Here is a 27,669-nt window from a genome sequence, read left to right as displayed (position 1 = left end):
GTCTGTCGGGTTTTTAGAATGCCACTCACATCAGTGTCAGGTATTCTTATGATCCAGCACGGAAGACAACCATATCAGTGCTTATGTTGAATACATGAACTTAATATTTTCATACGAACTTGGATTGTGGCCGCCTATAATAATGTCCCTAATATCGCAAGTAGCCAGCCTATGGTGCTGCCTGTGATAATTTATCTATGCAGGCGGCGACTGATAATTGATAAATCCAGTGGTGCCTTAAGCTGGCCACCGCGAAAATGCCCCGTTATAAGCACTTCTTCCTCGCGATCGAGCTGTTCATTCTGCCAGGGTTTTCCCTCTTCTAAAACAAGAAAATATATGGAGAGGTTTTGACCTCAAAATATTGGGTGGATGTTGCTATTCATGGTTAGGTACATGCTTTCTTACACTAGTTATGTAGTTTCCATCTATTTTTATGCTTTGGATGTGATGAATCTATGTATGTTACATATATATGCCATATGCCATGCAAAGGCAAAAAGTTTTTCATTTTGCTACTTGGAGGTCAATTTGGAGCACATTAGTGTAGGCTATCTTTGTTGAGCTCATTTTGCTATTGTGTGTACTCGTTCCGTGGTCGGTACATGTGATGCTTTTGTAAACAAAACTAGGTATTTTTATGCCCATGTCAAATTAGTAGATCTATTTAGGAGAGAGAAAAAGAGGGAGATTGGCTTTTTTTTTTTATTCCTTAACCCCTACTGAGCAAATTTTCTCCTTTTCATAGCTAAAAGTAGGTATCTATATATAATTAAAATTTGTAGAGATTTTGTTAGGAGAGTGAAAGAAAAGGTATGTGCATTTAATTATAGAAGTATGCATTTTTATGCGTAGTAATTAATTTGGAGTGTGTATTACGTTTATTATACGCCAAATATTTTTTATATATTTTAATGGATAATTTAAGTTATTTTTGATATATTTAGTTTCATTAATCTATAGAGATGGACTGGCAAAGCGATTTCTACAGTGCTGTTTAAGAAGCAATCGAATTTCTTTAAGAAGCAATCGAATTCAACAGATATGGAGGCTTACCATGCCATCGATGTCATGCACATTATGAATGTATGTGATGTCATGCATTTACAAAGAATATGTTTGACAGAACCATCAGCCTCTTGCTAGACATACGGAGTAAGACAAAGTATAGTCTAAAGTCAAGTACTAACCTAATGAATATGGGAAAATCATGAAAGAGTTTAACCCTAAACATGGAGATAATGGAAAAGTCTACGTCCCTCCAGCCAATTGCACCCTAGCGCTTAACGCTTGAAAGAAGAAGGCATTTTGCACGTGGCTTTCACGGTGTTGGAGCACCCATATATTTCTTATCAAACATAAGACGATTAGTCTCGATGAAAAATTTATCGATGTCCATTAATTATTCGCATGGCTATCATGTCATGCTCACCGTATTTCTCGCACCGTATTTCTCGCCATTGCTACTAGACCTTTAAACCAAACATGTAAAAGTTGCAACCACAAATATGTGTTACCTTTTTAATACAATATCATAGAAGGTCATCAACCCTTGAAGAGTTATGGCCTCTTAGTACACTCGCATGAGACTATGTGTCAGCTTGAGATGTACTTTCCTCCGTCATACTCTAGTGGTTTTATGATATTCTCTAGTTTTATGATAAATTTGATTAACATTAGGTTTTTGATATGTTGATTTAAATTTATAGTTTTATGATAGTTTGATTGGAGTTTTTTTCCTCAAATCTTGCGCCTACTCCGTAGTTTGTCCATCCTATTACTGCCATATGCTTGCGCGTGCATGTACGGCTATACGACTTGTGATGGGCTGTGAGCGTAGTTCGAGCATAAAGGATTGGATTTTTTTTTCAAGAACATCCGCTTTTTTTTTCAAAAGAGGCAGTGATTTTTATTCACACTATATATGTAGGGAGAAGAGGACTGACGACTTCGCTTCTAAGTACGTAGTGGATAAAATTGAGAAATTACATATGCTATATGTGGATAAGCGTGAGACATCAATAAGTAAACTCTGCCCATTTTAGTAAAGAGAAAATATCTTGTAAGCCCATGAAAACTCGTTCAATTACTTCCATGTTTCTGAATTTTACTCGATCCCCTCTATACCCCCGAAATTTCACCTTGACCCCTTCCATGCCCGTCCCGCTAGGTTTTCTTCATTTTTTCAGTTATGTGTTTTTGCAAATGTCTGTAACACCCTTTAGATGGAGGAGCAGCAGGTAGATAATATTTTTTTTATTCTTTTAGGTGGAAAAAACAAGAAGATAAGGGGACAAATCTGTGTGTATTCTCTTGTATGTGACTTTTCGATAGCCATGATTTCAGTACACAGAACACATGGTTGTTTCTATTTCACTCTTCTATGTGAAACCCCGCGCGTTACTGCGGGAGTTCAATATGATATCAATAAGTAAAAATAATATGTAAGATAGCTTAACAACGTAAACTTGCATAGGCACTAAAATCAATTGATGTCGATATGGCTTAATTAGATAAGAGGGTAATAGCATTAACCAAGTGAGGATAAACTTACATAGGTGCATAAGATATTATAAAAAATAATGAAGATATATATTGAAATATTATGTGAATTATATGGGATGATGATTTAATATGCTTTCAGTTTAAAAGCTCTAAAATGTAATAAATTTTAAGTTATAGATAGGGTGAATAGCCAATTTAGTCCTTCAACTTTTGCTCTGGGGTCGAATTAGTCCTTGATGTTTTATAATGTCCAAACAAGACCCTAAAGACTATTATATGGTTCAATATAGTCTTTAGACCCACTTAAAACGCCACGTGGACATGCCACGTCATTCGTGCATGTCCATTTAAACCTTCAATTTTCTATCAAATAAAGAAAAGAAAATCAAGAAGAAACGTCATAAAACAAAGGAAAATGTCAATTTTTTAGCTATCAATGCTACATATTTTTACCAATGGCCCAAACCTTTTTTTTTGTTTTTTCTCTATAGTTTTTCTTTATTTCCTATGAAAATGTAATGGTGCAAGGACATTTAAATATTAAATTTGCATGCATAGATGATGTGGCATGTACACATGGCATGTTTAGAGGGTCCAAGGACTATATTGAATTGGACAATATAAAATGTCAGGGACTAAATTGATCCTTAAGCGAAAGTTCAAGGATCATGTTGGGTATTCACCCTTATAGATAATATAGCATGTTTGCATGATATTAAATGTATTAATTGTTAGTAGATGATGATGTATTAACTTGTTAGTGGATGATGATGTGGCATATTTACATGTTAAGCTTTAGAAGTTAGTGGGTTATAACTTTGTAGTAAGATAAGATTCTATAAATCAGGTAGCAATTGCTCTAAATCATGAACTATATATTCAAGATCATGGTACAGAAGACAAGATGTAATGCCCATCCCCTAAATTAAAAGGGAAAAAACATAGAAGACAGATATAATGCCCATCCCCTAAATTAAAAGGGAAAAAAAGTAGCGTGCTGGTTGCTACCAGCCTCATCCTGCTCATAGGATGCATATGTCTTTTCAATTTCATGAGATCATGCATTCATGCTAGCTGATCATAATAGGGACTGCAAGTTCGGCAGTTGGGACTTGGGACTGTTTTCCATCGTTGGATCAAGACAATCAACGGTCCAAACAGATGCTACAGTAGTTTTAAAAGTAACTGCTACAACACATGCTACAGGAACACGCTTTGTACTGTTTTCTGTGAACAGTATTTAGGAAAGATCTGGGACACCAATTTCTGATCCAATGGTGGTTATAGGACTGCTTAAGTTGCAGTAGCTATAGCTACTGCAGGTGATCCCAATCCGATTATTTGATCACACTGAGTCACAAAAATATTCATACTGTGAGTTGCCTCCGCGCGATGCTGCATATGTATGGGCACTACTACATAATGTATTTTTCCGTGCGGAGGTCCCGCCCATCTGCACCCGGATGTCTACAAAAATCAATTTTTTCGCCTGTGGGTGGCCCATCCGCTCGGGATAATCGATTATCCCGTGCGGTCAAATTATACCATCCGCACGGAAAGAAAAAAATGAAAAAAAAATAAAATAAAAAAAATGTCGTCGTCGTCACCATGGTCGCGCAGCCGCTGCTCCCCGTTGCCACGGCTCGTGGTTGCCGTCGTCCTCGTCGCCGCTGTCGTCCTGCCACCGCTGCTCCCGTTGCCGTCGCCGTCATCGCACTGCCACTGCTCCCGTCGTCATGCGTAGGGGGCGAATTCAATCATAGGGGGGAAGAATGTAATGCCCCGAATTTCGAATTAGTATATTTTGGGAAATATTATAACAAACGCACAAAAGTTCAACTTTTAAACCGTTGTTCGAATAGGCGATCAGGAACAGCGGATACGTAGAGCTCGCCGAGTAGTGCAAAATAGACTATAAGTTTATAGAAATCGGAGTCCGAATGAAGTCCCCGGGATTGAAACGATGTGGGCTGTTGATTTCCTTTCTAGTCTGTATATAACCACGAAAAAAAACGAAAAAAAGAAAAAGAAAAAAAAGGGGGATCGCTCCTGCAGCCAACCCTAGCGGCCGCCACGCCTTCCGTCCTGCGCTCTTGCCGCTGCCGCTGTCTTTGCGCCGCCGCCATGGCCATAGCCGGAGGCCGCAGTCATCGTCATTCATCACAACCGATGTTTCTTTTCCGTTTTCCTTCTTCCCGATGAGTTCCTGCTGCTGCTCCTTCTGTCGTTGCCGATCTGCTGTTGCTGCTGCTTGTGCTGCTGCGGCTGCTGCCGATCTGCTGTTGCTGCTGCTCCCTTGCTGCTGCTGCTAACCTTTTTCCTTGCTGCTGCTGCTGCTCCTCCTCCTCACGCGTGGCCCTGCTGCTGTTGTGTCAAGCAGCCTGAAGACCCAGATGCTACTGGCGATGGTGAGCTTATAACTGAAGCAGAAGAGCAGATGGAGCAGATGGCTGAGAAGCTGCCCGTGCCGGACGATGAACAAGGCGCAGCTGTGACCAGGCGTACAACAAGGCCCACTAAACTGAACAATAAGTACTTTGGGCCATATTGGGCCATGTAAATGACTAAGTCTAGTTGAGATAGCTGGCAACAGCTGGCAGTAGCGTAATCAAGACGAATGGTTGGTGAATTGTATGTAAGGAGAATACTCTGTGATGAAGAACTCAGGCTTGGCAACTCGGCGGTGATGGCGGCGGCGGCTCAGCCCTGTTGGGTTGAGAAGTAATACCAATAGTTGCCTGAATCTATTGTGAGTGTGTGAGTGTGAGAAGTGTTCATCCAATTCGAGCTGTTAACATGTTGCTGCTGCATGATCAGAGAGAAGGGTACAGAGAGATTGTATAGGAGGAAGAAGGAAAGGAAAAGGCAAAGCAACGTTGAGGAATTTCATCGTTTTCGCAAATTAGGGAATTTGTCGCAAGGTAGTGTTGCTCCCCTGCAATAGGCAGCTTCTCTTTAGTCCCTAGGAGTGTAAGATTCAAATAGAAATTAATTTGATAGCTACTCGTGCCACAATTTTTGAGGTGCTTGAATATAGGTTGAAACCGTATTTTCAATTCTGGTGTTAAACCATCCGGATTCAGATTAGTTGTCCTACATAAAATTTGTAGTCATTGTCGATATCTTTCTAACACCGCAGGTTTCGCTTGATTCCGATAAGCGGTTTAGGAGAAACAACAGAAACAGTACTGCTGACTGGGTCCGGAAACCAGGACAACAATTTGTTTTCCTTAATCTGGGATTTCCAGAGCCATAATCTGATTTTTCGCCCAACATGAAAGTTGTAGACAATTTTATCTAGATGTCCAAAATTGTATTATTTGCTAGATTCTGTTAGACGGTTTGCGAGTTAAAAAAAACAGTAAGGAAACTGCTATAGGTTATTCAATACAAATCGGTTAAAAGTTTATATGTTCTAGGTTATTGATTTTAGTAGATATCCCTTGTAACTATCATAAGTTGGATATAGTGGTTTATGCGTAGTTTTGCTCTACATGTGTGGAGGGTTCCAACGTTGGAGGAGTTGAGTCAGAGTATCGAAGGAGTTAAGGCAAGTACAAGACGGATTTATGTGATGGACGAACTGAGTTGTTTTGTTTGGTTTTACTTGCATAATTATTATTTAATTGCTTGATATTATTGATCGTATGGCTCTGATGTTGTGCTACTTAATCATGTTTCAATCCATATTTGAATTTATGATGTTATTCATGTTTTATTATTCCGGATGTTTTTGTTTACATTATTCAAGAACCATGCGTAGCCATGGGAGTGCAATTTGGGTCTTTATTCATGATCCTTGAGAAACGCTAATCACGCTTGTTCGGCTTACCGGTAATGCTAAGAGGATATTTGTACCTGCCCGGGAGGGAACTACTATCTTTTGACTTCTTTGTTTTAGAATAAAGTAAATCCAACCTTTCATATTGGTTTCTTATTGCATTAAACCTGTGTATGTTTTACTAGTTCAATATTGTAGTTGCTGAGTATTCTTTACTCACTCCTGTGTTTAATTTGGTTTTTAGGTATCTAATGACATTGATCAGCATGGGATGGGAGTAGCACTCTTGAACTACGCATTATTATTGCACACTATTGATATTTAGTTTTAGACTATGTTTCTGCTTAGCGTAAGTTTTGCGTAGAACTTGTAAATGTCATTTAAAGTTCTGGTCCTTATTTTCATGTGGAATTTGTGGAGCTAGGATGGGTTGGATTATGTGGTTTATATCGTTATTAAGTTATCTTATAACTGCCTGTCGTGGATGCTCGTATTTTTAGGGGAGACTCTACCGAAATTTCTAATAATTTTGGGAGTTAGTGGTTTTTGAGTGTATTTTGGTGTGGCACTCTAGGTAGGTGGCTACCTGGAGTGTTACACCGTCGTCCTCGTCGCCGCTGTCGTCTCGCCACCGCTGCTCCCGTTGTCGTCGCTGTCATTGCACTGCCACCGCTCCCGTCATCGTCGCCGCGCAGCCGCTCGTGGTCACCGTCATCCTTGTCGTCACCATCGTTGCGCCGCCGCTGCTCCCGTCGTCATCGCCGTCGTTGTGCAGCCGATCGTGGTTGCCGTCGTCCTCGTCGTCACCATTGTTTCCATTTATGATGGATAAAAGATCAAAAAAGAATTGATGGATGAAAATTGTATTACTTAGAGATGTGGTTCAAAAACTATTTATTGGTTTTTACGAATATATTATAACAAACATTTAAATTGTTGGGAGAATTGTGTCGTGCCAAAATCTATATAATCTATAATCTATAGTGGCAGAGCCACCTCTAAGACAGGTTGCCACTATCCATAGAAGTCGACATCTATAAAAAAAACTAATCGATAATCGAAAACACTATTAGTTGTTCAGGCTTGACGACGCCACTAGCTCCACCACTAATACTCCGTAAATCGAATCGACTATATTCTATGAAATGATTTTTTTTAAAAAAAAATATCTCATTTGGTCAATGGCGTTTTATCACTGTTCTTTTATTTCTTTAAAGAAATTGTTCGCATTAAACAAACTTGTTTTTTTTTTTCTTCACACGGACTTACCCATCACCCGTTCGTCCGCCGGAAAATTCCCCTCGTCTCTTCCATGTTCCATCACCGCCAGGCGCTAGCTTTTCACCTGCAAGATCTCGAGGTAGAGTGGTAGACCACAGCCCGCCGGATTCTTGCGAGCAGCTTCCCATCGCCCTGCCTTGATCTGTGCTGGCCTGCGTCCCATCCCCGTGCTGCCGCGCGCGATCCCTCCTGGCCTGGGGCTGGATTTGTGGATACTTTGTACAGGTGTTGAGGTGGATTCTTCTCCACTAATTATTTTTTGGTTTCTCCTTGTCTAATTACTTCTTTTTACAGTTTCCTTTCTTCCCTCTGCTCTTGTAGGGTTGCAGTTGCAGATTTGATTATTTCCAGATCGAGGACGGATGGTTGCGGCCAATGCCACCGTCATGGATAGGGTTCCTTCTGTGTGGGATCGGCCATTTTGCATCAAGGTATGCTGATCCTCTCCTGATTAATTGTTCATCCACTATATGGGCTTGTTTGGTTCACAGCCCAAATTAACCATACCAAAAGAAATTGTCAATGCAATGCAATGGTCATGTATCTGTTTTGGTACCAATATTTTGGCAAGGACAAACAATACAAATTTTTGCCACAAACCAAACGCCCGTGCATTGCCAAAAGAAATGGCCAGGTTCAAAATGGCATATAGTTATTGATCTCAGATGGCACCTAATAGTCACATAGAGAGTGCTCGCTGATTTACATTTTCAGCTTTAGTAACCATATAATGTTTCAAATCATGGAAAAGGTAGAGGACAATGAGAAGATTGCTAGAGGTAGAAAGTGTCTGACCTTGATGGAGCCTGCAGATAGCAGTTGCAGAACTAGATAAGTAGGGTTACCCTGACTCTTCCGTTGAATTTATATAGTACTTTTATTACTAGTATTTTCCAACCATTTCTCAGCTAGATACATACATCACTCAATTTTTCCATTGGGACAAAACTTTTGTAACAAATATGATAGATATGCATCTCTCCCAAAAGGAAGCACATGCATGTAGTAATCAAATGCAATATCATTATAACTGTATAGGTACATTAGTGTGAATGATACTCTGGGAAAATGAGATAAGGATACTTTCTTGGGATGTTATTTAATAAATATGGTAGACCGCATTCCTTGAGTAGTAGATGTCCACGTTTAAGGCCTGTTAAGAATTGGAAAAAATTCAATCCTTTCATTGTGAATTTCAGAGTAATTATAAACCGGCTCTTAGGGACTTAGCATGGCAGCCCAACAGATGAAATGAACTCTTGCTCCAAGCTATAGCATTTGAGGCTATTTCGAGACTCAGAATTAGCACTGTTACCCAAGTTAACAGCCACTTGCTCGCAACTAGCTTCAGACCTTCTCGGTAGCAACTGTTGCAGCTCTTCATCGTTTTCTGGAGTAGCATGGCATGAGTTCAACTTTTTTGTTCGCAAGAACTGTAAAGTCATTTCAACTTGCTTCATTGTAGGCCTATCTTCACTTCGGAGCATCAAGCACTTCTCTGCAAGAGAAGCGACACTGTTTATCTCATCCTCAGTAGCTTCCTCATGAACGTAGGCTGCAACTATCTCTTTGATTGGCTTTACCTTCAGCTCCCAAAGGAAGTAATTGGACAAGTTCTGCTTTGATCCTGATACTGTTGTAAAAATAGGTTCTCTTCTGATTAGTAGTTCCACAAGTACCACACCAAAACTATATACATCACTCTTCTCATTCAGCTGCCCAGTATGGTAATACTCTGGATCTAAGTAGCCAAATGTACCCTGTACATTTGTAACTACGTGAGTCTGGTCAATTGGAACCAATCTTGAAGCACCAAAGTCTGATACTTTAGCTGTGTAGTTCACATCTAGGAGTATATTAGAGGACTTGACATCACGATGGAAGACTGATACTGAAGCTGCCGAATGGAGATAACAGAGGGCTCCTGCAGCTTCCACTGCAATTCTTAGACAGTCATCCCATGACAAAGAGAAATCACTGCTTGAGCCAGAATGCAGAACACCAAATAATGACCCATTGGGAATAAAGTCATATACCAACAGCGGGACCTCGGTTTCTAGACAACATCCAAATAATTTTACTATATTTCGGTGATTTATTTGAGAGAGAATAGCAACCTCATTGATAAATTGGCTGATCTCACCTTCTTCAATGTGTTTAGACCTTTTTATTGCAACTACGCGTTGATCAGATAAAATACCTTTGTACACCATACCATGCCCTCCACGACCAAGGATACGTGTAGAATCAAAGTTGTTTGTTGCTTTCTCTAGCTCCTCTAAAGAGAAAATCTTTGTCTTGTCAGTTGCATTTTGATCCGACAATATTAGTTGTTCTAGGAGAAGACCTTGGTTCTTTTGGAAATGCTTCCGACGTAGTTGCTTTTGGATGTCCCTTTTCCATCTACGGCAGATAAATGTTGCACTTAAGCTGACAAGTAGAATGCCAAAACCAACACTAAGCCCAATAATGATACCTGTAATATGCAGTATGCCCCTTAATTGGCCATGAATTATCTGATTCATATTCATTGTGAAATTAACATGTGCATAGAACTCACCTAGCAGAATATTTTGCTTTCTTATTGAAGTGCACTTCATTTCTATAGTATCATACTGTGTTTTATAAGGACAATCAGTGCAATAGTAGTTTCCTATGGTATTATGGCATACTCCTTTACAGATGCCCGGGGTGTTGCACTCATCAATATCTGCAACCACAACTCAGTAAGATGAGACAGACATTCGTAACAGGATACAGCTGCTTTGGAGACATATTTCTTACTAGGCTCTCCTAGAAGACCTCACCTTAATTTTAGGAGGTGAAAAACATAGAGATTCTCACTTTAATCTAAAAAGAAAAAGATCTTTATAATAGGTTGAATCCAAGTATACACATTGTTTGCTTGCGTTTGGAATCCTGACAGCAAAGAACATTGTTTGCTTGCGTTTGGACTCCAGTAGGATTAGAAACAATTAGTATTTATTAAATGAATACATGCAACAATGGAAACAGATTATGTAGACCAAAATGGTGTTTTACTGGAAGCCCAGCTCATGCCCCTAAAATCGCTCCAGTTTTTTTTTTTCAAAAAATAACGGAAAAATAGCTACAGCTTTTAAGCCCCGTAGGTGAAGGCATTTTACTTAACATGATTAAGGTATGTGCATGTTCCTTAAAGTTGGAAATACTGATAGAAATAAAACTTCAAAATTCAAGTATATCATGTAGGTGATATTTAGTACTACTAGTAATGGAGGAGCATGGGTTGATGACTAGTAAAAACAATCCTAGATTACCTCAAGAGAGTAATGAGTTCCCTAATTGGAGCGCAGGGGAAAAATCATACTTTTTTTAGTTCAACCGAACTTTTGATAAAATGATGGACAGAATGTAGTTTTGTTTGTTTGTTGCTGGAAAATATGGACAAAAAAAAATATGTTCTGCTTTTAGGTGGGAACAGAATCTTAGAGGCAGATAATTGTATAAAATGAACATCTAGGCAATGCTATGAACTAAAATTTGTAAAATGCAGAGGGATGTGTGCTACAAGATTTCATAGTATTCATGGGCTCGTAAGAATCGGAATTTCTCTCGGTATTTTTCTACAACGATTATGCATGCGAATTAAAATGCTGATATATTTTTCTAGAAAATAGCTCTGTTTCCAGAATAAGATTTTAATGTATAAGTTATTAGAAAACATATTAATTTTAAGCAAGAATATAGCCAAGCTAGGAACCTCTATGGCTTTGGCCTCACTTAGATGCTCCTCTTGCTTCGAAGTACTTGTCAGTACTTTGTAACATACATCCAAATAGTATACCAAAAACTGTTATAATCATGATCCAGCATAAAAGCATGAAATTCGTGATTTTTTTTTCTGTACCAGTACCACTATTGAAGTCACATTAAATTTTTTTAAATAATTATATCCATTCTTAGTGTTATAAGCATTCAAATGTTTGTTATAGTGAGTTAAATGTAAATAATGGAGTTTGTGTGAGAGAGAGTACCTTGACAGCCATTTTGCACATATGGATTTCCTTGAAAGCCAGGCAAACATTTGCATCTATAACCAATGTAACCATCTGTAGAGTTTACCCCCAAGCATGTGCTATTGATGCTAACACATGCATATCCGGAGTAGTTCTGCTTTGCTTCTTGGCACGTTAGATTGGCAACAGCCCATCGCACAGACGATGATTCGCCAGATCCAATATAGAGATCTGGTTGCTTAGGTACATAGACTTTAAATTCCTCCTGCTCATAATTAGATGTATATCTAATGCCCACAAGACCCTCACTGATATTTATGTATGTCACCTGATGCTCATCATCAAATTGGAGGCTAGAGGATGTTGCACTTGTGCAGTTAAGCTGAAATAGCTTCCTTGCAAAGCATCCTTCTTCTAACCCAAAAGGAAATGGAACACTGATGTTCCCACACGATCGGGAGCAGTTTGCCTTCTGCTGAGCTGGAATATATCCTACTTTATATGATAAGATGTTTGTAAGTAAGTTTACTCGAATAGATAAATTCCTAGTTCTTTCACTTAATTAAAATATGGTTATTGTTGATATGACAAAGTTATGCATATATATCTGAGTACAGATTTTCCAAGCATGAGTGTTGCTATACTTAAGATTTGGATTTCACTCCTGTGCAGTGAGTACTTCACCAATCATGTTGTACTACATGATTGGTGAAGTACAAATCATATATGTACATCATGTTGTACTACATATATGTACAAATTAGAAAAAAGATAGTACAAGTTATTTATATTTTTTATGTATAGCATATATGTACTAATTTTGCACAAGTTTTTTGTTAGTACATGTTTTAACTTGCTCTAAATATATAAATGCTGTCAGCAGTGTTGTGTACTGGAGGACATTTCGAAATAGGTATAGCTACATCCATGTTTAACTGAAACTTTTCGTTTAGTTTTAAAGAATAGAAGTTTATTCATGCATATAGTTTTTTTTTCTCACACAGCTGCATATATATAGTTTCCATAGCGGGGTGAATTACCGTTATCACGCTGGCAACCATTGGGTATGTATGGGTTTCCCCAATATCCACTATCACATCCACAGAGGTAACCAAGATCAGGTAATCCATAGCTCTCACAGCACTTGCTTTTGCTGCTGGCGCAGGCATAGTTGGTCCTATTATCCCTTGTGCTGGCGCATGTTGGTTGATCGACGATACTCCACGACAGGCTAGCATAGATAGTTGTTATGTTGATTCTGTCCCATAAAGAGCTTCTGTTTGTTTGTGCCTCGAGCCCACCTTTGCTGTGTTGGACAAATTTGAACTGGAATGCACTGAGAGTAGCCTCAAATAACTCGATGGTACAGCACCCTGTACCATTGCAGTTCTGCCTGGCCACCTTTTCCGTGATTTCTTCGTTGGGGCAAGTAACTGTACAGAGCCTCACAGCGCTATTTCTGTCTTGATCAAGCAGGTATATATCAAAGTCACAGCCAGTAATGTTTAGCAAGGCATTATCAAGAGTAAAAGATCTCCCTGGGGCTTTCCAGGACATGTTATAATCTTTGGTACCTGGACTTACTGGGATTGCATGGGAAAAATCAACGGTGACATACATAAATAGGTAGTTTGAGGTGCTACCGTATACAATAGCATCAATATCTTCGATAACCTCTGTCCCACCCTGCAGGAAGAGCCTAGGTGGTTGTGCGGTGTTGTCACAGGTGAGATTGAAGTCTGGGTTCCTGAAGCAGCCAGAACCAATGCCGAATGGGTAGTCGAAGCTCAGGTTGCCGCAGCTCCGTGGGCAGCCTTCCAGAGTGGCCGCAGAAGGAAGAATGGTGCTGTTGATACCTTGATTTCCTGGCACGCTGGATGATCTCACAGTTGGATTCACTGCAGAAAACAAGACGAATAGGAGCAGAGGAACCACTGAACTGAAGGGGCTCATGTCGATCATCTTTATAGTGCTTAGCATTGTTGCCCTAGAGAAGTTTCAGAGCTTGAGCTGTGAAAATATGTGGGAGAACCGGAGAAGCATTGCAAATGAGTACAATGGGTTTTCATCCATATCTAGGTCATGGTCTTGCTGCTTTATAAGCATCTGGAGTCTGGACAGGGCCACAGGGGCCACTGGGAAATGTAAAAGTCAGTGATTGTCAATACTGCAAGAAAATTGTCAAGGTTTACTGCAAGACTACTTACAGCGATGAGGGTTGGTATCAGGTATGTCACTTCAATCAGTTCCACTATTAATTTTACATGTGAACCAAAACTTTGCTCTCTCTTTCCACCTGGCTTCCATTCTTTCAATCACCATCGTTGACTGACTGGGCAATATATGGCTCTATATTGGAAGCATCTTCTCACCTTTATTCAACATTAAAGTAGCCAATTGCAGCTAGTAATTGATTCCTGGAGTCCTGGTCAGTCAACATTCTAGCTTTCTAAGCCATTCAAAATGTCCAAAGCAAACTCATGAATGTGGCGAGCACATTTTCCACCATGCCGTTGATGCTGACAGCATTGGGAACTGAGTGCCAACCAGCGTAAGTTTCTAACCCATGGAGCGGGGAGTCGAACAGTTTGATCGTGGGAGTCTGGATCTGGCTTAGTGTTCAAGTACATGATTTTGACAGGTAGAGCAAACACTCGACACATGTTTACATTTGAAGAATTAGTTTAGATTGCTGAAATATGTTGGAGAATATTCTTTTAGCAATTTTTACAGAGTCATTAATAGAACAATAACCTTAGCAATTTTGCTTGTGTTGTCTATTGCTCGCTATTTCTGAGCCTGGATGGAACACTAATGGTGAATATCGATGCAAGGTTTTTATCCGGTTCACGTCATACTGCAGGATATAGTGACTGAAGTGTGAAACTGTCTTTCCTGGAGATTACCCCTGCATTGCTCATCCAGTGGAGGAAACAGAGTTCACTGCTTGTTACTTGTGAAGGCATGTCTCTAGCAGTTAAAACTGGCCAGTTTCAAGACCAAGTAAGTGATGATCATGGAACCTGATATTTCAATCTTGTGTGCAGTCGATGAAGGCAGTTGATGGTAGCAGTTCACCAAGGTCAGGCAGAGTGACTGACCCAGCGGCTATTCAGCAATCCGTGCTAATTAAGTGATTGTAATAAAGCTCTCCATTTCCTGGAAAAGAAGTTACGAAAGAAAGGTGCAACTGAAATTGGTTAAGGTTCTTCGAATCCGGTGGAACACCTGCCTACTTCAACCACTGGTTTAGAACCTATGCTAACGAACTACATTCTGCTGATTTGATTATGTTCTAAGCTTTTCGTCGAGATGGCATCAATTACTTTGCATCCATTCAACGCAAGAGTATGTACAAATATACTGTCTTGATGTCCGTTGCTGTTTTGATGTGCCTAAATTAACCGACTTACTCCCTCCGTTTTATATTATTAATCTTCATATTGTAAGTCTGTTTCATATCATAATTCAATTTTGATTTTTCTTAAACTTAAGTTTAATCAAATTTATAAAAAAATAAGTAATATTTTGGACAAAACAAACATATTATTAAAATATATTATATTATTAAAATATATTAAATGTTAGTTTAATAAAACTAATTTGGTGTTTAATATTGCTAAGTTTTTCTATAAATTTAGACAAACTTTAAGAAATTCAACTAGGAAAAAATTTAAAGCGACTTTTAGTACAAAATATAGGGAGTAATTATTTAAGCTAAAATTCTCCCTACTTTTGTTAACCAAGATATGTAATAATAATAAGGCAAAATTTGCTACAGGACACCTAAAATTTGTGTAATTTGCTGATAGACATCGTGAAAACGTGTTACGGCTGAAAGACACTCTAAAAAAATGGTAATTTGCTGGAGGACACTTTCGGCTCAATCGGAGAGAGAAATTTTTCAAAAAGACAAGAATGACCCTAGGGTCAAAAGCTTTTTGAGCCGAGACTAAAGTGAAAATAAAATAATGGTGTATGCTAGTGATGTACTTTGGGCTATGGTAAATTTAGAGTTACATAATTTCCAAATTTTTACTCTAACACCATGTTTGAAGCATGTGGCTAGAGGGGCATTCTCGTCTTTTTTAGGAATCCATCTCTTCAATTGAGCCGAAAGTGTCCTCTAGCAAATTACTAGTTTTTTAGAATATCTTTCAGCCATGACACGTTTTTTCGATGTCTATCAGCAAATTATACAAATTTTGGGTGTCCTGTAGCAAAATTTACCTAATAATAACCATTGCAGCAAGGCTGAAGCATATAGGTTGGAGAATGCTCCGGATCAGTACCGATCCATCAAACACTAAAAAAAAAAAACTAATTACCCTACTGCTTTCCCTACTCTATCTATCTATACATGAATGTCTCAATCTTGAAAATATTTTTTTTCTAAAATACTTATCTGATCTATGATCCAATCACACCATTGTATTCGTTATAATTAAATTCTTACAACAAGATATCATACTATTATATTTTGATAAAAGAAAAAAATGTGTTTCAAATCGCTAAAAGTCTATGTTTTGTATTTGATAGTGATATGTTTCAATGTGTATATTCAGCGTGTTCCACAAAATTCACCGGAAATACCTGCCATAACTCTGTATCATGTCTCCAATTCATCAATGCTTTCATGCATGCATTTTAGCAATCTTTAAAAAGTTTTTTCTCCTAAACTACTTATCCATTATACGATCCCATCATACTGTTGTATTTGTTATAATTAAATCTTTACAACAAGATATCACATGATTATATTTTGATAAAATAGAAACATATGTTTGAATCTGTTAACTCTTGTTGTTTCATACGTGATAGTGACATGTTTCAACGTATATCTTCACCATGTTTCATAAAATTTTTAAATGTTTCGGTTACTATTTTTTTTCATCATATATATAACTTAATATTTCACTCTTGTTGGTCAACTGTAACATTTGACCGTCCAATGGATATTTTTCTCCATATACTCCCTCTGTCCCAAAATATAAATACTTTTGGACCTCGGCTCGGTCTTCGATATGCTACTTTGACTAACAATATCTATAAAAGTAAGATATGTTTTAAATAAAGAGAGTTGTATATTGTGATAGTTCGTTTAATGATAAATACAGTAACATCAAATTTACATGATTAATCTTTTTAAAATTTTTGCTATTAATAGTCAAAATTTAGAAAGTTTGACTTATCACTGTTCTAAAAATGCTACTATTTTGGGAAAAGGGAGTAGTTTTCAGCAAGTAATCACAACAATGGCGAAGCAAAGTTTCCAGGCGTACACATAACGTTGAAAAAAATAGTGCCAACTCTCAAAAAAATTCCCTAACAAATCTTCCTCGTCACATCATTTCCCCTGAATTCATATTTCAAGAAACCGAATTCAAATCCCAATTCAAATCCGTTAAATATTCTGAAATAAAAAGTTTCCTAAGAAACATTTACAGAGACACAAAGTTGGTATGTACACACAGGGTGTGTTTAGTTCACGCTAAAATTGAAAGTTTGGTTGAAATTGGAACGATGTGATGAAAAAGTTAAAAATTTGTGTGTGTAGAAAAATTTTTATGTAACGGAAAAGTTGGAAGTTTGAAGAAAAGTTTGAAACTAAACTCGCCGGTACCAGTTTGGCCCTTTCCCACTAGTCCCCTTCCTGCCCAACCTCGGCCTCGGCTCACCCCGTGTACCTTCCCCTCGTCGTCACCGGCGGCACACCCGGCGGCCGGCGCCGGCCACCACCCCCACCTCCGCCGCCACAAGACCGGCCACCGGCTACATTCCTCGCCCCCATTCCACCACCGCTCTTCCCCTTCCTAGATTCCCCCATTCTGGTGGCGAATTAAGGAATGTTTTTTCCTGTTTCTTTTTTTTGTCTCTACGATTCCTCATTGACTGGTTACAACTTTGGGTCGCTGTCTGGTTATTACAAATGCATCTCTGAATTCCGATGATAACAATGTTTTTTCCCCCTCTTTTTTTTGGATTTTTATTCTACTGCTAGATTCGCTGTAGAGAATTACGGGGAGATTGTGAGCGCTAGCAAATGTCAGATCGCAAATCCAGATTCGTGTATTGCCGGATTGAGGACGAATCGGTTTTCTTGAATGCCACCATATGCACACGATTCCTTCTGTATGGACATCAAGGTATGTTGATCCCCTCTTGAGTATTTGTTCGTCTACTTTACATTTGTGTGGCATATTTAGTTGATCTCAGATGGAACCTAATAATTAAATGGAGGGTGTTCGTTGATTGTTTCTTCAACTTTAGCAATCATATAATGTTTCAAATCGTGGGAAATGTAGATAAGAATGAGAAGATTGCTAGAAGCAGAAAATGTCAGACCTTGATGGAGCCTGCAGATAGCAGTTGCAGAACTGCATAAGTAGTGTTACCCTGACGCTCATGTTGAATTTATATAGTACCATTTTTAGTACTTTTTTCCTACGGATGTAAGTTGGTAAGCCGCGAACCCACTTATAGGTCAAAATAAGCGGGTTCGTCGCTTATTTTGGCATATATGTGGGTTTTGCGGGTTAGCCACTTACACCCTTACTTTTTCCAACCATTTCGCACCTAGATAGATACATCATTCGATTTGCCCATGGGCACAAAACTTTTGTGACATGCATGATAAAAGAGTATGCAATCTACTCAAGAAAGAAGTACATGCATGTTATGAAAATGTAGATAAGAAAGAAGTGGTTTACTGTGCATGATACTTTGTAAATAAGATATATACTAAATCCTTGATTGGGATTATAATCTAATAAAAATGGTTGGCCACATTCATTGAGAAGTTGATGCACATATTTGAGAACAGTTTATAATTGAAAAACATGCGTAGCAGTCCTTTTCCCCCGCAAATCAGGTTGAATTTCAGATTATATATAAAGCAGTTCTTACTGACTTAGCGTGGCAGTCCAATAGATGAAATGAACTCTTGCTCCAAGCTATAGCATTTGTGGCTATTTCCAGACTCAGGATTAGCACTGACACCCAAGTTATTAGCCAATGACTCACAACTAACTTCAGACCTTGTATGTAGTAATGACTGCATCTCTTCATCATTTTCTGCTGCAGCATGGGATGACGTCAACCTTTTTGTTCGCAAGAACTGCAAAGTCATTTCAACTTGCTTCATCGTAGGCCTATCTTCACTTCGGAGCATCAAGCACATTTCCGCAAGAGAACTGACACTTTTTATCTCTTCCTCGGTAGCTTCCTCACAAACTTGAGCTGCAACTATCTCTTTGATTGGCCTTGCCTTCAGCTCCCAGAGGAAATAGTTGGACAAGTTCTGCTTTGATCCTGACACTGTTGTAAAAATAGGTTCTCTTCTGAGCAGTAGTTCCACAAGTACCACACCAAAACTATATACATCACTCTTCTCATTTAGTTGCCCTGTATGGTAATATTCTGGATCTAGGTAACCAAATGTGCCTTGAACATTAGTGACAATGTGAGTTTGGTCAATTGGAACCAATCTTGAAGCACCAAAGTCTGCTACTTTAGCAGTGTAGTTCGCATCTAGAAGTATATTGGAGGATTTGACATCACGATGGAAGACCGATACTGAAGCTGCGGAATGGAGGTAACAGAGAGCTCCTGCAGCTTCCACCGCAATTCTGAGACAATCATCCCATGACAAGGAAAATCGGTTGCTTGAACCAGAATGTAGAATATCAAATAATGAGCCGTTGGGAATGAAGTCATAGACCAATAGAGGGACCTCGGTTTCAAGACAACATCCAAATAGTTTTACTATATTTCGATGATTTATTTGGGAGAGAATAGCTACCTCATTAATAAATTGGCTGATCTCACCTTCCTTAATGTCCTTAGACCTTTTTATTGCAACCACGCGTTGATCTGATAAAATGCCTTTGTACACCATACCATGCCCTCCATGACCAAGGATATGTGTGGGGTCAAAGTTATTAGTTGCCTTTTCGAGCTCATCTAAAGAGAAAATCTTTGTTTTGTCACTTGCATTTTCATCTGAAGATATCAGTTGTTCTAGGAGAAGGCCTTGATTCTTTCTAAAATGTTTCCTTCGTAGTTGCTTTTGTATGTCATTTTTCCATCTACGAATGAAAACCATTGTACTTAAGCTGACAAGTAGGATGCCAAAGCCGCAGCTAAGCCCAATGACAATACCTGTAGTAAGTATGATCATTAGCTCAGGTTGACATTTTCTGTTCCGTCTCCCCCGCCGCCCGCCATGGGATTTTCGCATGCGGTCGCTTATACCGGCCGCATGCGAAAATAAATTCAGCAAACAAAAAAAAAATAAAATCCAAAACCCCCCAAAAAAATAAAAATCCAAAAAATCACAAACCCTAGCCCGCCGTCCACGTCGCACGTCGTCGCCGGCGGCGGACCTGTTGCCCCCCCCCCCCCCCCCGCCGCCGCCCGCCGTCGTCGCCCCCGCTGGATCCGTCGGTGGCAGCCAGGGTTGCATTTACCGCGGTAAACCGCGCGGTTACCGCGGTTACCGCGCTTACCGCGGGGGTACGGTAAGGGGTAAACCGCGGTAACCGCGTCAAATTCAAATAAATTTGAAAAATAATTTGAATTTTTGATAAATTTTATACGGTTTGTCGCGGTTTGTCACGGTTACCGCGGTTACCGTGCGGTAACCGTGCTTACCGCCGGGGCGCGGTAACCGCGGCCCCGGCGGTAAATGAAACCCTGGTGGCAGCACCGGATCCGTCGCCCCAGCCGCCGCCGTCGTCGCCGCCACCGCTTCCGTCTCCCCCGCCGCCCGCCATCGTCGTCCTCGCCAGATCCGTCTCCCCCGCCGCCTGCCGTCATCGCCCCCAGCGGATCCGTCGGCGGCGTCGCCGGATGCGTCGCCCAGCCACCCGGCGTCGTCGCCGGCGGCGGATCCGTCGGCCCCGCCACTCGCCGTCGGCGGCGGCACCGGATCCGTGCAGTGCGGCGGCGCCACCAAAGGCGGCCAAGCCGCCCCTGCCGCGACGGCGTTGAGGAAGAGGGAGGGTCGCCTCATCGTCGTCGGTGAGAAGGGGATGGCGGGCCGCCAAGCTGAGGCCGCCAAGCCGCAGCCTGCCGCCGCCGTAGCCGCGTCGCCCGCCACCCGCCGCTGTAGCCGCTCCCTATGGCGGCGGATCCGGCCCTCCCGAAGGCGGCGCCGCCGGATCCGCCAACCGCGCCGACGCCATTGACATCTGCCGCCTGGCAGCTCTGAGAGAGGGAGAGGGAGAGAAAGAGAGAGGGAGAGAGAGGAGAGAAAGAGAGAGGGGAGAGTAATAAATTAATAGAGGGAGAGAGAGAGAGGAGATGAGGTAGAAAAATTTTGAAGTGGTGGGAGGGAAAAAAGCGTGGAGGGAGATAAAAAAATTGGGGTGGTATTTTCGCATGCGGACCACTTAAGGAGCCGCATGCAAAAATAGTTATTAAAAATATTTTAAAAATTTCAGAACTTGGAATCAAAATTTTTAATACTAAATGAACTCAAATGAAAATGTTGCCAAAAACAAAGTTGTAGAACTCGTTGAGATCTACCAATTTTCTTTTGGTCATTTCTCCACCCGAGTTTGATTGAACTATATAAAATTTGAACTTTATAATATAAGAAATTCAAATAATTTTTTTACATAGTAAATGATTTCAAATAGAAAAGTTGTCAACAACAAAGTTGTATAACTTATCAAGATCTGCAACTTTTGTATTGGTCATTTTTCCATATGACTTTGTTTGAACAGTTTGAATTTGAATTTCAAAATATGACAACTTCAAACAACATTTTTAAATACAAAATGATTTCAACTGAAAAGGTCATCAATAACAAAGTTGTATAACTCATCAAGATCTATAACTTCTATTTTGGTCATTTCTTCATCCGATAAAGTGATTTGTAAGATTGTTCACAAAATGTACATCTCTTATATAGTTTTTATTTTGGTCATTTCTTCGTCCGATAAAGTAAATCACTTTATCGGATAAAGAAATGACTAAAATAAAAGTTATAGATCTTGATGAGTTATACAACTTTCTTATTGATGACTTTTTTAGATGAAATTATTTACTGCTTCAAAATATTATTTGAAGTTTTGAAATTCAAATTTTTAATTGATAAAACAAAGTCACAAGAAAAAATAGCCAATATAATACCAGTAAGAACACAATAACATGATAGAGCATGATTTTAGAAACATTTAGAAAAAAAATCATCCAATTTAGAGTTCATATGAGTGAGATACACTAGTTTCAAATTTTTTAATTTTTATTTTCGTATACGGCTTCTTAAGTGGCCCGTATGGAAAAATCGATTTTTCCATGCGGTCGCTTAAGTGAGCCGCATGCAAAAATAAGCTCATTTTTGCCATCTTAAGAGACCCGTATGGGAAAATCGATTTTTCCATACGGGCCACTTAAGCAGCCGTATGGGAAAATGACCCTCGATTTTTGCAGATGCCACTACTTATGGTCTGCATGGAAAAATGATGGGGCCTCGTATAGAAAAATCACTTTTGTAGTAGTGAATAACAATAAGTAAAAATAATGTATAAGATAGCTGGACAACATAAGATTACGTAAGTTAACGTAATTTATGATAATTTAAATTTAAATAGTATATAGAACGATAATTTAAATATAAAAGTAAGGCGATATAATTTTATAAAGAAGAAATGTAGGGAGATAGTTCAGACCATATATTAATCATTTAAGCACTTGAAGTGATATGGCTTAACGAAAGAAGAGAGAAATTACATTAACTAATTAAGTTAGGATGAACTATATAGGTATATAGGATATTATAAAAAATAATAAAGATATATGTTGAAATATTGTGTGAACTATGTGGGATGATGATTTAACATGCTTGCATTAGCTCTAAAATTTAATAAATTATAAAATTATAGATAATATAACATGTTTGCATGATGTTTAAATGTAATGATTGTTAGTGGATGATGATATGGTATCTTTGTATGTTAAGATTTAGAATTAGTGAATTGTAAAGAGGATACTTGCATTTGTAGCGTGTTTCTAAGATAAGCGTCTATGCTTCACATAGATGTATAACTTTACTTGAGATAAAACAATCCCCAATTATGTAGTAATTCTACTTTTACAAATGGTCCAGTGGTTGGAATTCGTTGCTTCCGTATTATTCAAAGAGAACTTCAGTCGGTGCCGTTTTTTAGGCAAATCAACGAGGCAGTAGGTATCTCTACTTGATATTAGAGCATCATATCTTACGATAAAGTTATCCCCCACTAACTTCTTAAGTTTAACATATAAAGATACCACATCATCTTCCACTAATAAGATGCCACATCATTATCCACTAAAGTTATCCTCTACTAACTCCTTAAGCTTAACATGCAAAGATGCCACATCATCTTCCACTAATAAGATGCCACATCATCATCCACTAATTAACAAGATGCCACATCATCATCCACTAACAATCATCACATTTAAACATCATGCAAACATGCTATATTTTTATAGTTTTTATAATTTAAGAGTTTTTCAAATACAAACATGTTAAATTATCATCCAACATAATTAACATAATGTTTCAATGTATATTTTTATTATGTTTTATGATGTCCTATATACTTATATAGTTTATCCTCACTTAGTTAGTGCTTAAATGATTAATATATGGTCCAAATTATCTTTCTTTTTTTCCTCTAATTAAGTCATATCACATCAATTATTTTTAGCCTTTAGATGATTAATCTACGGCCCAAACTATCTCCCTACTTTTCTTCTTCCATAAAATCATACCACCTTACTTTTTACGTTTGAATCACCATTCTACATACTATTTAAATTTAAATTATCATAAACCACATTAATTTACTTAATCTGATGTTATCTAGCTATCTTACACGCTATTTTTTTTTGTTATCATACGAAATTCCCGCAGCAATGCACGGGGTTTCACCTAGTAAAATACAAATCAAGACACCGTATTTCAAAGAATTCATGCTATCCAATCATTACTAGCACTCCAAGAAAGAGGGAAAACGAGGTCACAAATAAACACTGAAACATTGACTGACTGATCGAGAAAGTAGACGATTGTGGGAAATCCCAGTTCTTTCGAAGAATGGTTAAGATAACATATGAGCAGCACATGATTGAATAGTGTGAATTCCTCGAAATGACCACACAACAGAACATTAATTTCGAATTTTTCCCTTGTCTGGACAAAAAATGCGGTTGTGGTACCCGAGGCCGGCATCTCCTTAACTTTTGCCAAAAGTAGCCAATTAGAACCAGCAATTGACGTACTCTTGGTCAGTCAATATATATAAATATATCGGAGGCATAGAATCCAACTCACTGCAGTTTGTCACTTCAATTTTCATCTCCTTTTTTGCTTTGTATCTCTGCTGATAATAAAACCAACCAAAACGGCCGACATCGTCAAATAGTTCACATGATCAAATACGAAGTACTGCAAGCTTGGCATAAGGGAGAACAGTCTGCTTAGACCAATTTAATCTAGGGTAATAAGTTCCCTTCGTTTTGCTTGGCCTTAATGCCTTCCTTTTTTTTTAAAAAAAAGTTGGGTTTTCCTAATACAAAATGCAGCTCTCCTGCCATCACTTGGAAACTAATAATAATAAACTCGCATGGAACGAAAATGCGTGATTTATATTTTCACCTTAACTTTCAAATTTCAATCACCGGCCTAAAAAATATTGTACCTTTTTTTTCTTTTCCTTCTCAGGCCTTTGTGCCCTCTTGTAGGGTTTTTGAAAGTACCCTTGAGTGAATACCAGCCGTTCATAAGATAGAATCGTACGGAAAAGATTAATTTCTACTAAGGGGTAACAAGTGGAATTTTTTTTGAGAATTAATATTATTTTAATGGAAAATCGCAAAAGTAGTAGCCAATCCGGGGAAATCGCGGATATAGGTGCCTGTCGAACGGGTGTAGTTTGATAGGTGACCTATCGAACGGCCAGCGCGCGACTAAAAAGGAGATCGAACCGCTGCAGTTCGACAGGACCTGTCGAATGCCACTAGTTCGATTGGTTGAGCAGTCGAATAGCCTTTGTTCGACTGGTCTTCTCGCCCATTTTTTTATTGTAATATTTTTTAATAATAAGTTAATTTTTAATAATAAGTTAATTTAGTGTGTAAGAAAGGAAAATATTATTGTAATGTTTTATGGTTTTAATAATAAGTTATATTATGGTTTTGATAATGTTTTGTGGGAAATTGTAGTATTTAATTGTTGGTTAAAATATTTGGATTATTTAGTTTCATTATTTGAATATATTTTTGGTTTCATGGCTTTGTCGCAATTTATTTAGTAAGGACGGATAAGGAAGAGGAGGGGATCGAAGACATTGCAGCGGTTGGAGAAATGAGCTTAATAGATGAAGAAGAGAATGAAACATTAGCTAACACATAGATAAACCTAATCCATTCATGACGCATACAACAACATAACATGACAAAAGGCCGAACTAGAGCGATTCGGGGTTAAGCTTCTCTATTGACCCCTTCTACGTCGTTGTGTACATCATAGTGGAAAAAACCGGACCGGCCCGGCGGTTGAACCGAAAAAACCGGAACCAGAGCCTCTCACGGTTCGGTTGCTTATAAAGACCGGACATGCATTTGAACCGCTGTGAACCAGACGGTTCTGTGTTGAACTGGAGATTAAACCGCCTACGGTTGGTCCAGTGAAGGTTTGTAATGGGCCAATGAGAGGCCCAGTATGGTCCATATCATCGAATTTTTTGGCAAAAATGGGTGCATACTTGGGAATCGACCTCAGGTCTGTGGGTTGAGTTTACATCTCGCTGACCATCTTGCCAGTATATCACTTGTGACTACTATCAAACATGCACTATACATATACGTAAAAAATCGCGGTTGAACCGCTGGTTCATCGGTCAGACCAACGGACCGGTGAACCGAAAGGTCCACCGGGTCAAGCTCCGGTCCGAGTTTTTATACTATGGTGTACATAATGCAACTTCATGATCCTTCAATCTCTTATACTCTGTTTGTGTTTCATCTTCAGTTACTCTTCCGCTTTCATACGTCGGGCTGACCATGTCGATCCATGAAGTAAATGCACACATCCTTGGATTCCCCTGAACCATCAATCAAATTAGATAATGGGAAATAAATGTTATGGGAGCGTGAAGCAAAATTTAAATTAATAATTAAGCATGTGACATACAACGAAGTCGTCTATGTTGGGACAGACAAAGTATCGCCTGCCATATGTATCTTGTGAGAAGGATGTTGCAACCTGGCAGCGATCTCTACAACCGCATTTGGGACGATCAGACCATTCAGGTATACCTAATGGATTTGATCTCCAGTGTAAGCTAGTGGACTGAACCTGGTGCTCGTACTCCATCCATGCTTGAATGAATTGTGTGGTCGTCTCAGGTTGAGTTATCGTCGAACCGATAGAAGATCTTCGCACCGTATCGATCCACTTTACGTAGCTACATTTGCGGTCTTCTTCCTGTGTGCAGAAATTAATGACCATAGACAGATGTAAGTATATGACAGACACAATAGGAGTAAGTGAAAAATTAGTGGTACTTACAACGAAATCATCATCGACAATGTTAGGACAGACGAAGCATCTCTGTCCTAGAGTTTGTTGTCGAATGGACCTTATCACCTGGCAACGGTCTCCAGACCTACACTCTGGACGCTCCCGCCAAGTGGGCAATCCCAGTAGATTTACTTGCCATTGTAAGGATTCGGCAGTTTTTCGTCGATCGTACTCATCCTTCCTCCTTAGGTAGTCCGATAATGGTTCGCTGCATGATATGGGCGTGCCCTGTCACGTTGTGGATTCGTCGTATCAACCCACTCAACGAAGTCGCACAAACTACGATAAGTCTAAAAATTTCAAGATATTTTAGGCACGTGGTTAGCGATGTATGTATTAGACATGTGCAAATGTAGAGATTACAATGCATTGAATAGATACTTGGTAAATGTTTGGGCATTGGAAAAATCTCCTACCGCGGATTTCAGTAGTAAGTGATGTCATGAGTATATATCGATCACCGCATGCGCAGATTGGACGGTCGCACCATGGTGGAAATAGACCTGCGAGTGGATCTCTCTGCCAGTCCAAATGCTCGCGGAATGGAGCTTTCATTCTGTTGAATTGGAGGCTGAAGACAATGGGAAATGTAAAGAGAAAAGGATTTGATGAGCTCTTGTTTGGTCAAGGTATGTACTTATAGTGCCGTAACGACTGTAGGAAGCGTACCCCTGAAGATAGGGCTGATGTGTGAAGATAGGGCCGATGTGTGGATAGACTTGATGGGCACAAGCGATCAGTCTGTACTGAAAGGTGGTCATGACTAGTCGAGCTCTTGCATGATCGCTTTCATAACTCGGCAGTCGATAAAGTTGAAAATGGGGTGGACCACAAAGTGACATGTGCACCGAAAGTAGATAGCACACCACGTGCATGCATTTATGCGCATGTCTTATAGTGCGCTGCAAAGTTCGAAGCGAATCATTTGTCCTGATTCAATGATTCGCCAGCACCGGACTTGTACATCTCTCGCAAACCGTAGTTTGCGTACGAGTCAAGCTGAGGCCTCCAAATGTTGAAGTGCTCGTGCGCCCACAACATAAGTAGCAATGGGCATCCAGGGAGTGAACTTTGCTTGCCGTTCCTCATGCAAGCATCACATAGTCCGGCATATATCGCCGCAAGTACCACCGACCCCCAACTGTACTGTGGAATCTCTGCGATAGGTAACTCTGCAATCTGCTCCGCGTAGTGGATGAAGTGCTTGTCCACGGAGTCAGCGTGAGTTCCCGTGAACATCACCCATCCAAACAACCACAACAGGTAAGCGACTAAGTGCCGGCGCACGATCCACTCCTCCTAGTCATCAGGGAAGACATCCTGTCGAAACTGATTCAACCAACTTTTCATCGCCCCGTGCCCATCTGATCCACTACCGCCTCATTCTCCTCTGCTGCGTCAACACGCATAGGCGAATCCAGTTCTTCGTCGTCCGAGTCATTGGCCTCACGATTATTGTCACGAACAATGACCTCTGCTTGTGTATTACCCTCTACTACTTCTTCCCCTTGACCTTGCTCAGTCCG

General features: G+C 39.5%; 2 protein-coding genes and 2 long non-coding RNA genes across 11 annotated transcripts; 2 read left to right on the top strand and 2 right to left on the bottom strand.

The window, feature by feature from the left end:
• Window positions 1-5,170: 5,170 nt before the first annotated feature.
• LOC136356115 (uncharacterized) lies at window positions 5,171-7,231 on the top strand. The gene is made up of 2 exons (XR_010740828.1): window positions 5,171-5,426; window positions 6,531-7,231. It is a non-coding gene; the product is annotated as an uncharacterized lncRNA (long non-coding RNA).
• Window positions 7,232-7,589: 358 nt separating this feature from the next.
• On the top strand, window positions 7,590-14,991 carry LOC9270149 (uncharacterized). Of its 5 annotated transcripts, none has more exons than XR_010740825.1 (9): window positions 7,590-7,792; window positions 7,889-7,998; window positions 12,449-12,478; window positions 12,570-12,686; window positions 13,042-13,191; window positions 13,258-13,793; window positions 14,092-14,206; window positions 14,429-14,527; window positions 14,613-14,991. It is a non-coding gene; the product is annotated as an uncharacterized lncRNA (long non-coding RNA). The 5 variants fall into 5 exon arrangements; XR_010740823.1 differs by having other exon boundaries at window positions 7,590-7,800; XR_010740826.1 differs by lacking the exons at window positions 7,590-7,792; window positions 7,889-7,998 and adding an exon at window positions 11,973-12,080.
• Window positions 8,421-13,545, bottom strand: LOC4335438 (wall-associated receptor kinase 4). 4 transcript variants are annotated; one of them, XM_015780413.3, is made up of 4 exons: window positions 12,606-13,545; window positions 11,584-12,060; window positions 10,128-10,277; window positions 8,421-10,043 (listed from the first exon to the last, which is right to left on the bottom strand). In XM_015780413.3, the coding sequence occupies exons 1-4, from the start codon at window positions 13,543-13,545 to the stop codon at window positions 8,794-8,796; spliced, it is 2,817 nt and encodes a 938-aa protein (XP_015635899.1). In that variant the 3' UTR covers window positions 8,421-8,793. The 4 variants fall into 4 exon arrangements, with proteins under 4 accessions (XP_015635899.1, XP_015635900.1, XP_066165746.1 ...); XM_015780414.3 differs by having other exon boundaries at window positions 11,584-12,057; XM_066309649.1 differs by having other exon boundaries at window positions 8,421-10,277.
• Window positions 14,992-18,475: 3,484 nt separating the features above from the next.
• LOC9272599 (wall-associated receptor kinase-like 22) lies at window positions 18,476-19,845 on the bottom strand. Its single transcript, XM_015779291.3, has one exon. It carries the CDS (start codon window positions 19,802-19,804, stop codon window positions 18,476-18,478), a length of 1,329 nt encoding a protein of 442 aa, XP_015634777.2. The 5' UTR covers window positions 19,805-19,845.
• Window positions 19,846-27,669: the final 7,824 nt, after the last annotated feature.

The sequence above is a fragment of the Oryza sativa genome, chromosome 4 (assembly GCF_034140825.1).
Source record: "Oryza sativa Japonica Group chromosome 4, ASM3414082v1".
NCBI classification, from domain to species: domain Eukaryota; kingdom Viridiplantae; phylum Streptophyta; class Magnoliopsida; order Poales; family Poaceae; genus Oryza; species Oryza sativa.
The sequence above is the reverse complement of the archived record's forward strand: the minus strand, read 5'-3'. Positions and strand labels throughout refer to the sequence as shown.

What these genes read in the sequence shown, in the direction of transcription:
- LOC4335438 (XM_066309649.1), bottom strand. Translation starts at nt 13,545, where the DNA reads ATGCTAAGCACTATAAAGATGATCGACATGAGCCCCTTCAGTTCAGTG. An exon ending in TGGTTGCCAGCGTGATAACG is followed by an intron (nt 12,061 to 12,605) that starts GTAATTCACCCC and finishes TATCATATAAAG; the next exon opens with TAGGATATATTCCAGCTCAG. An exon ending in TGTGCAAAATGGCTGTCAAG is followed by an intron (nt 10,278 to 11,583) that starts GTACTCTCTCTC and finishes TTGTGGTTGCAG; the next exon opens with ATATTGATGAGTGCAACACC.
- LOC9272599 (XM_015779291.3), bottom strand. Translation starts at nt 19,804, where the DNA reads ATGCGAAAATCCCATGGCGGGCGGCGGGGGAGACGGAACAGAAAATGT.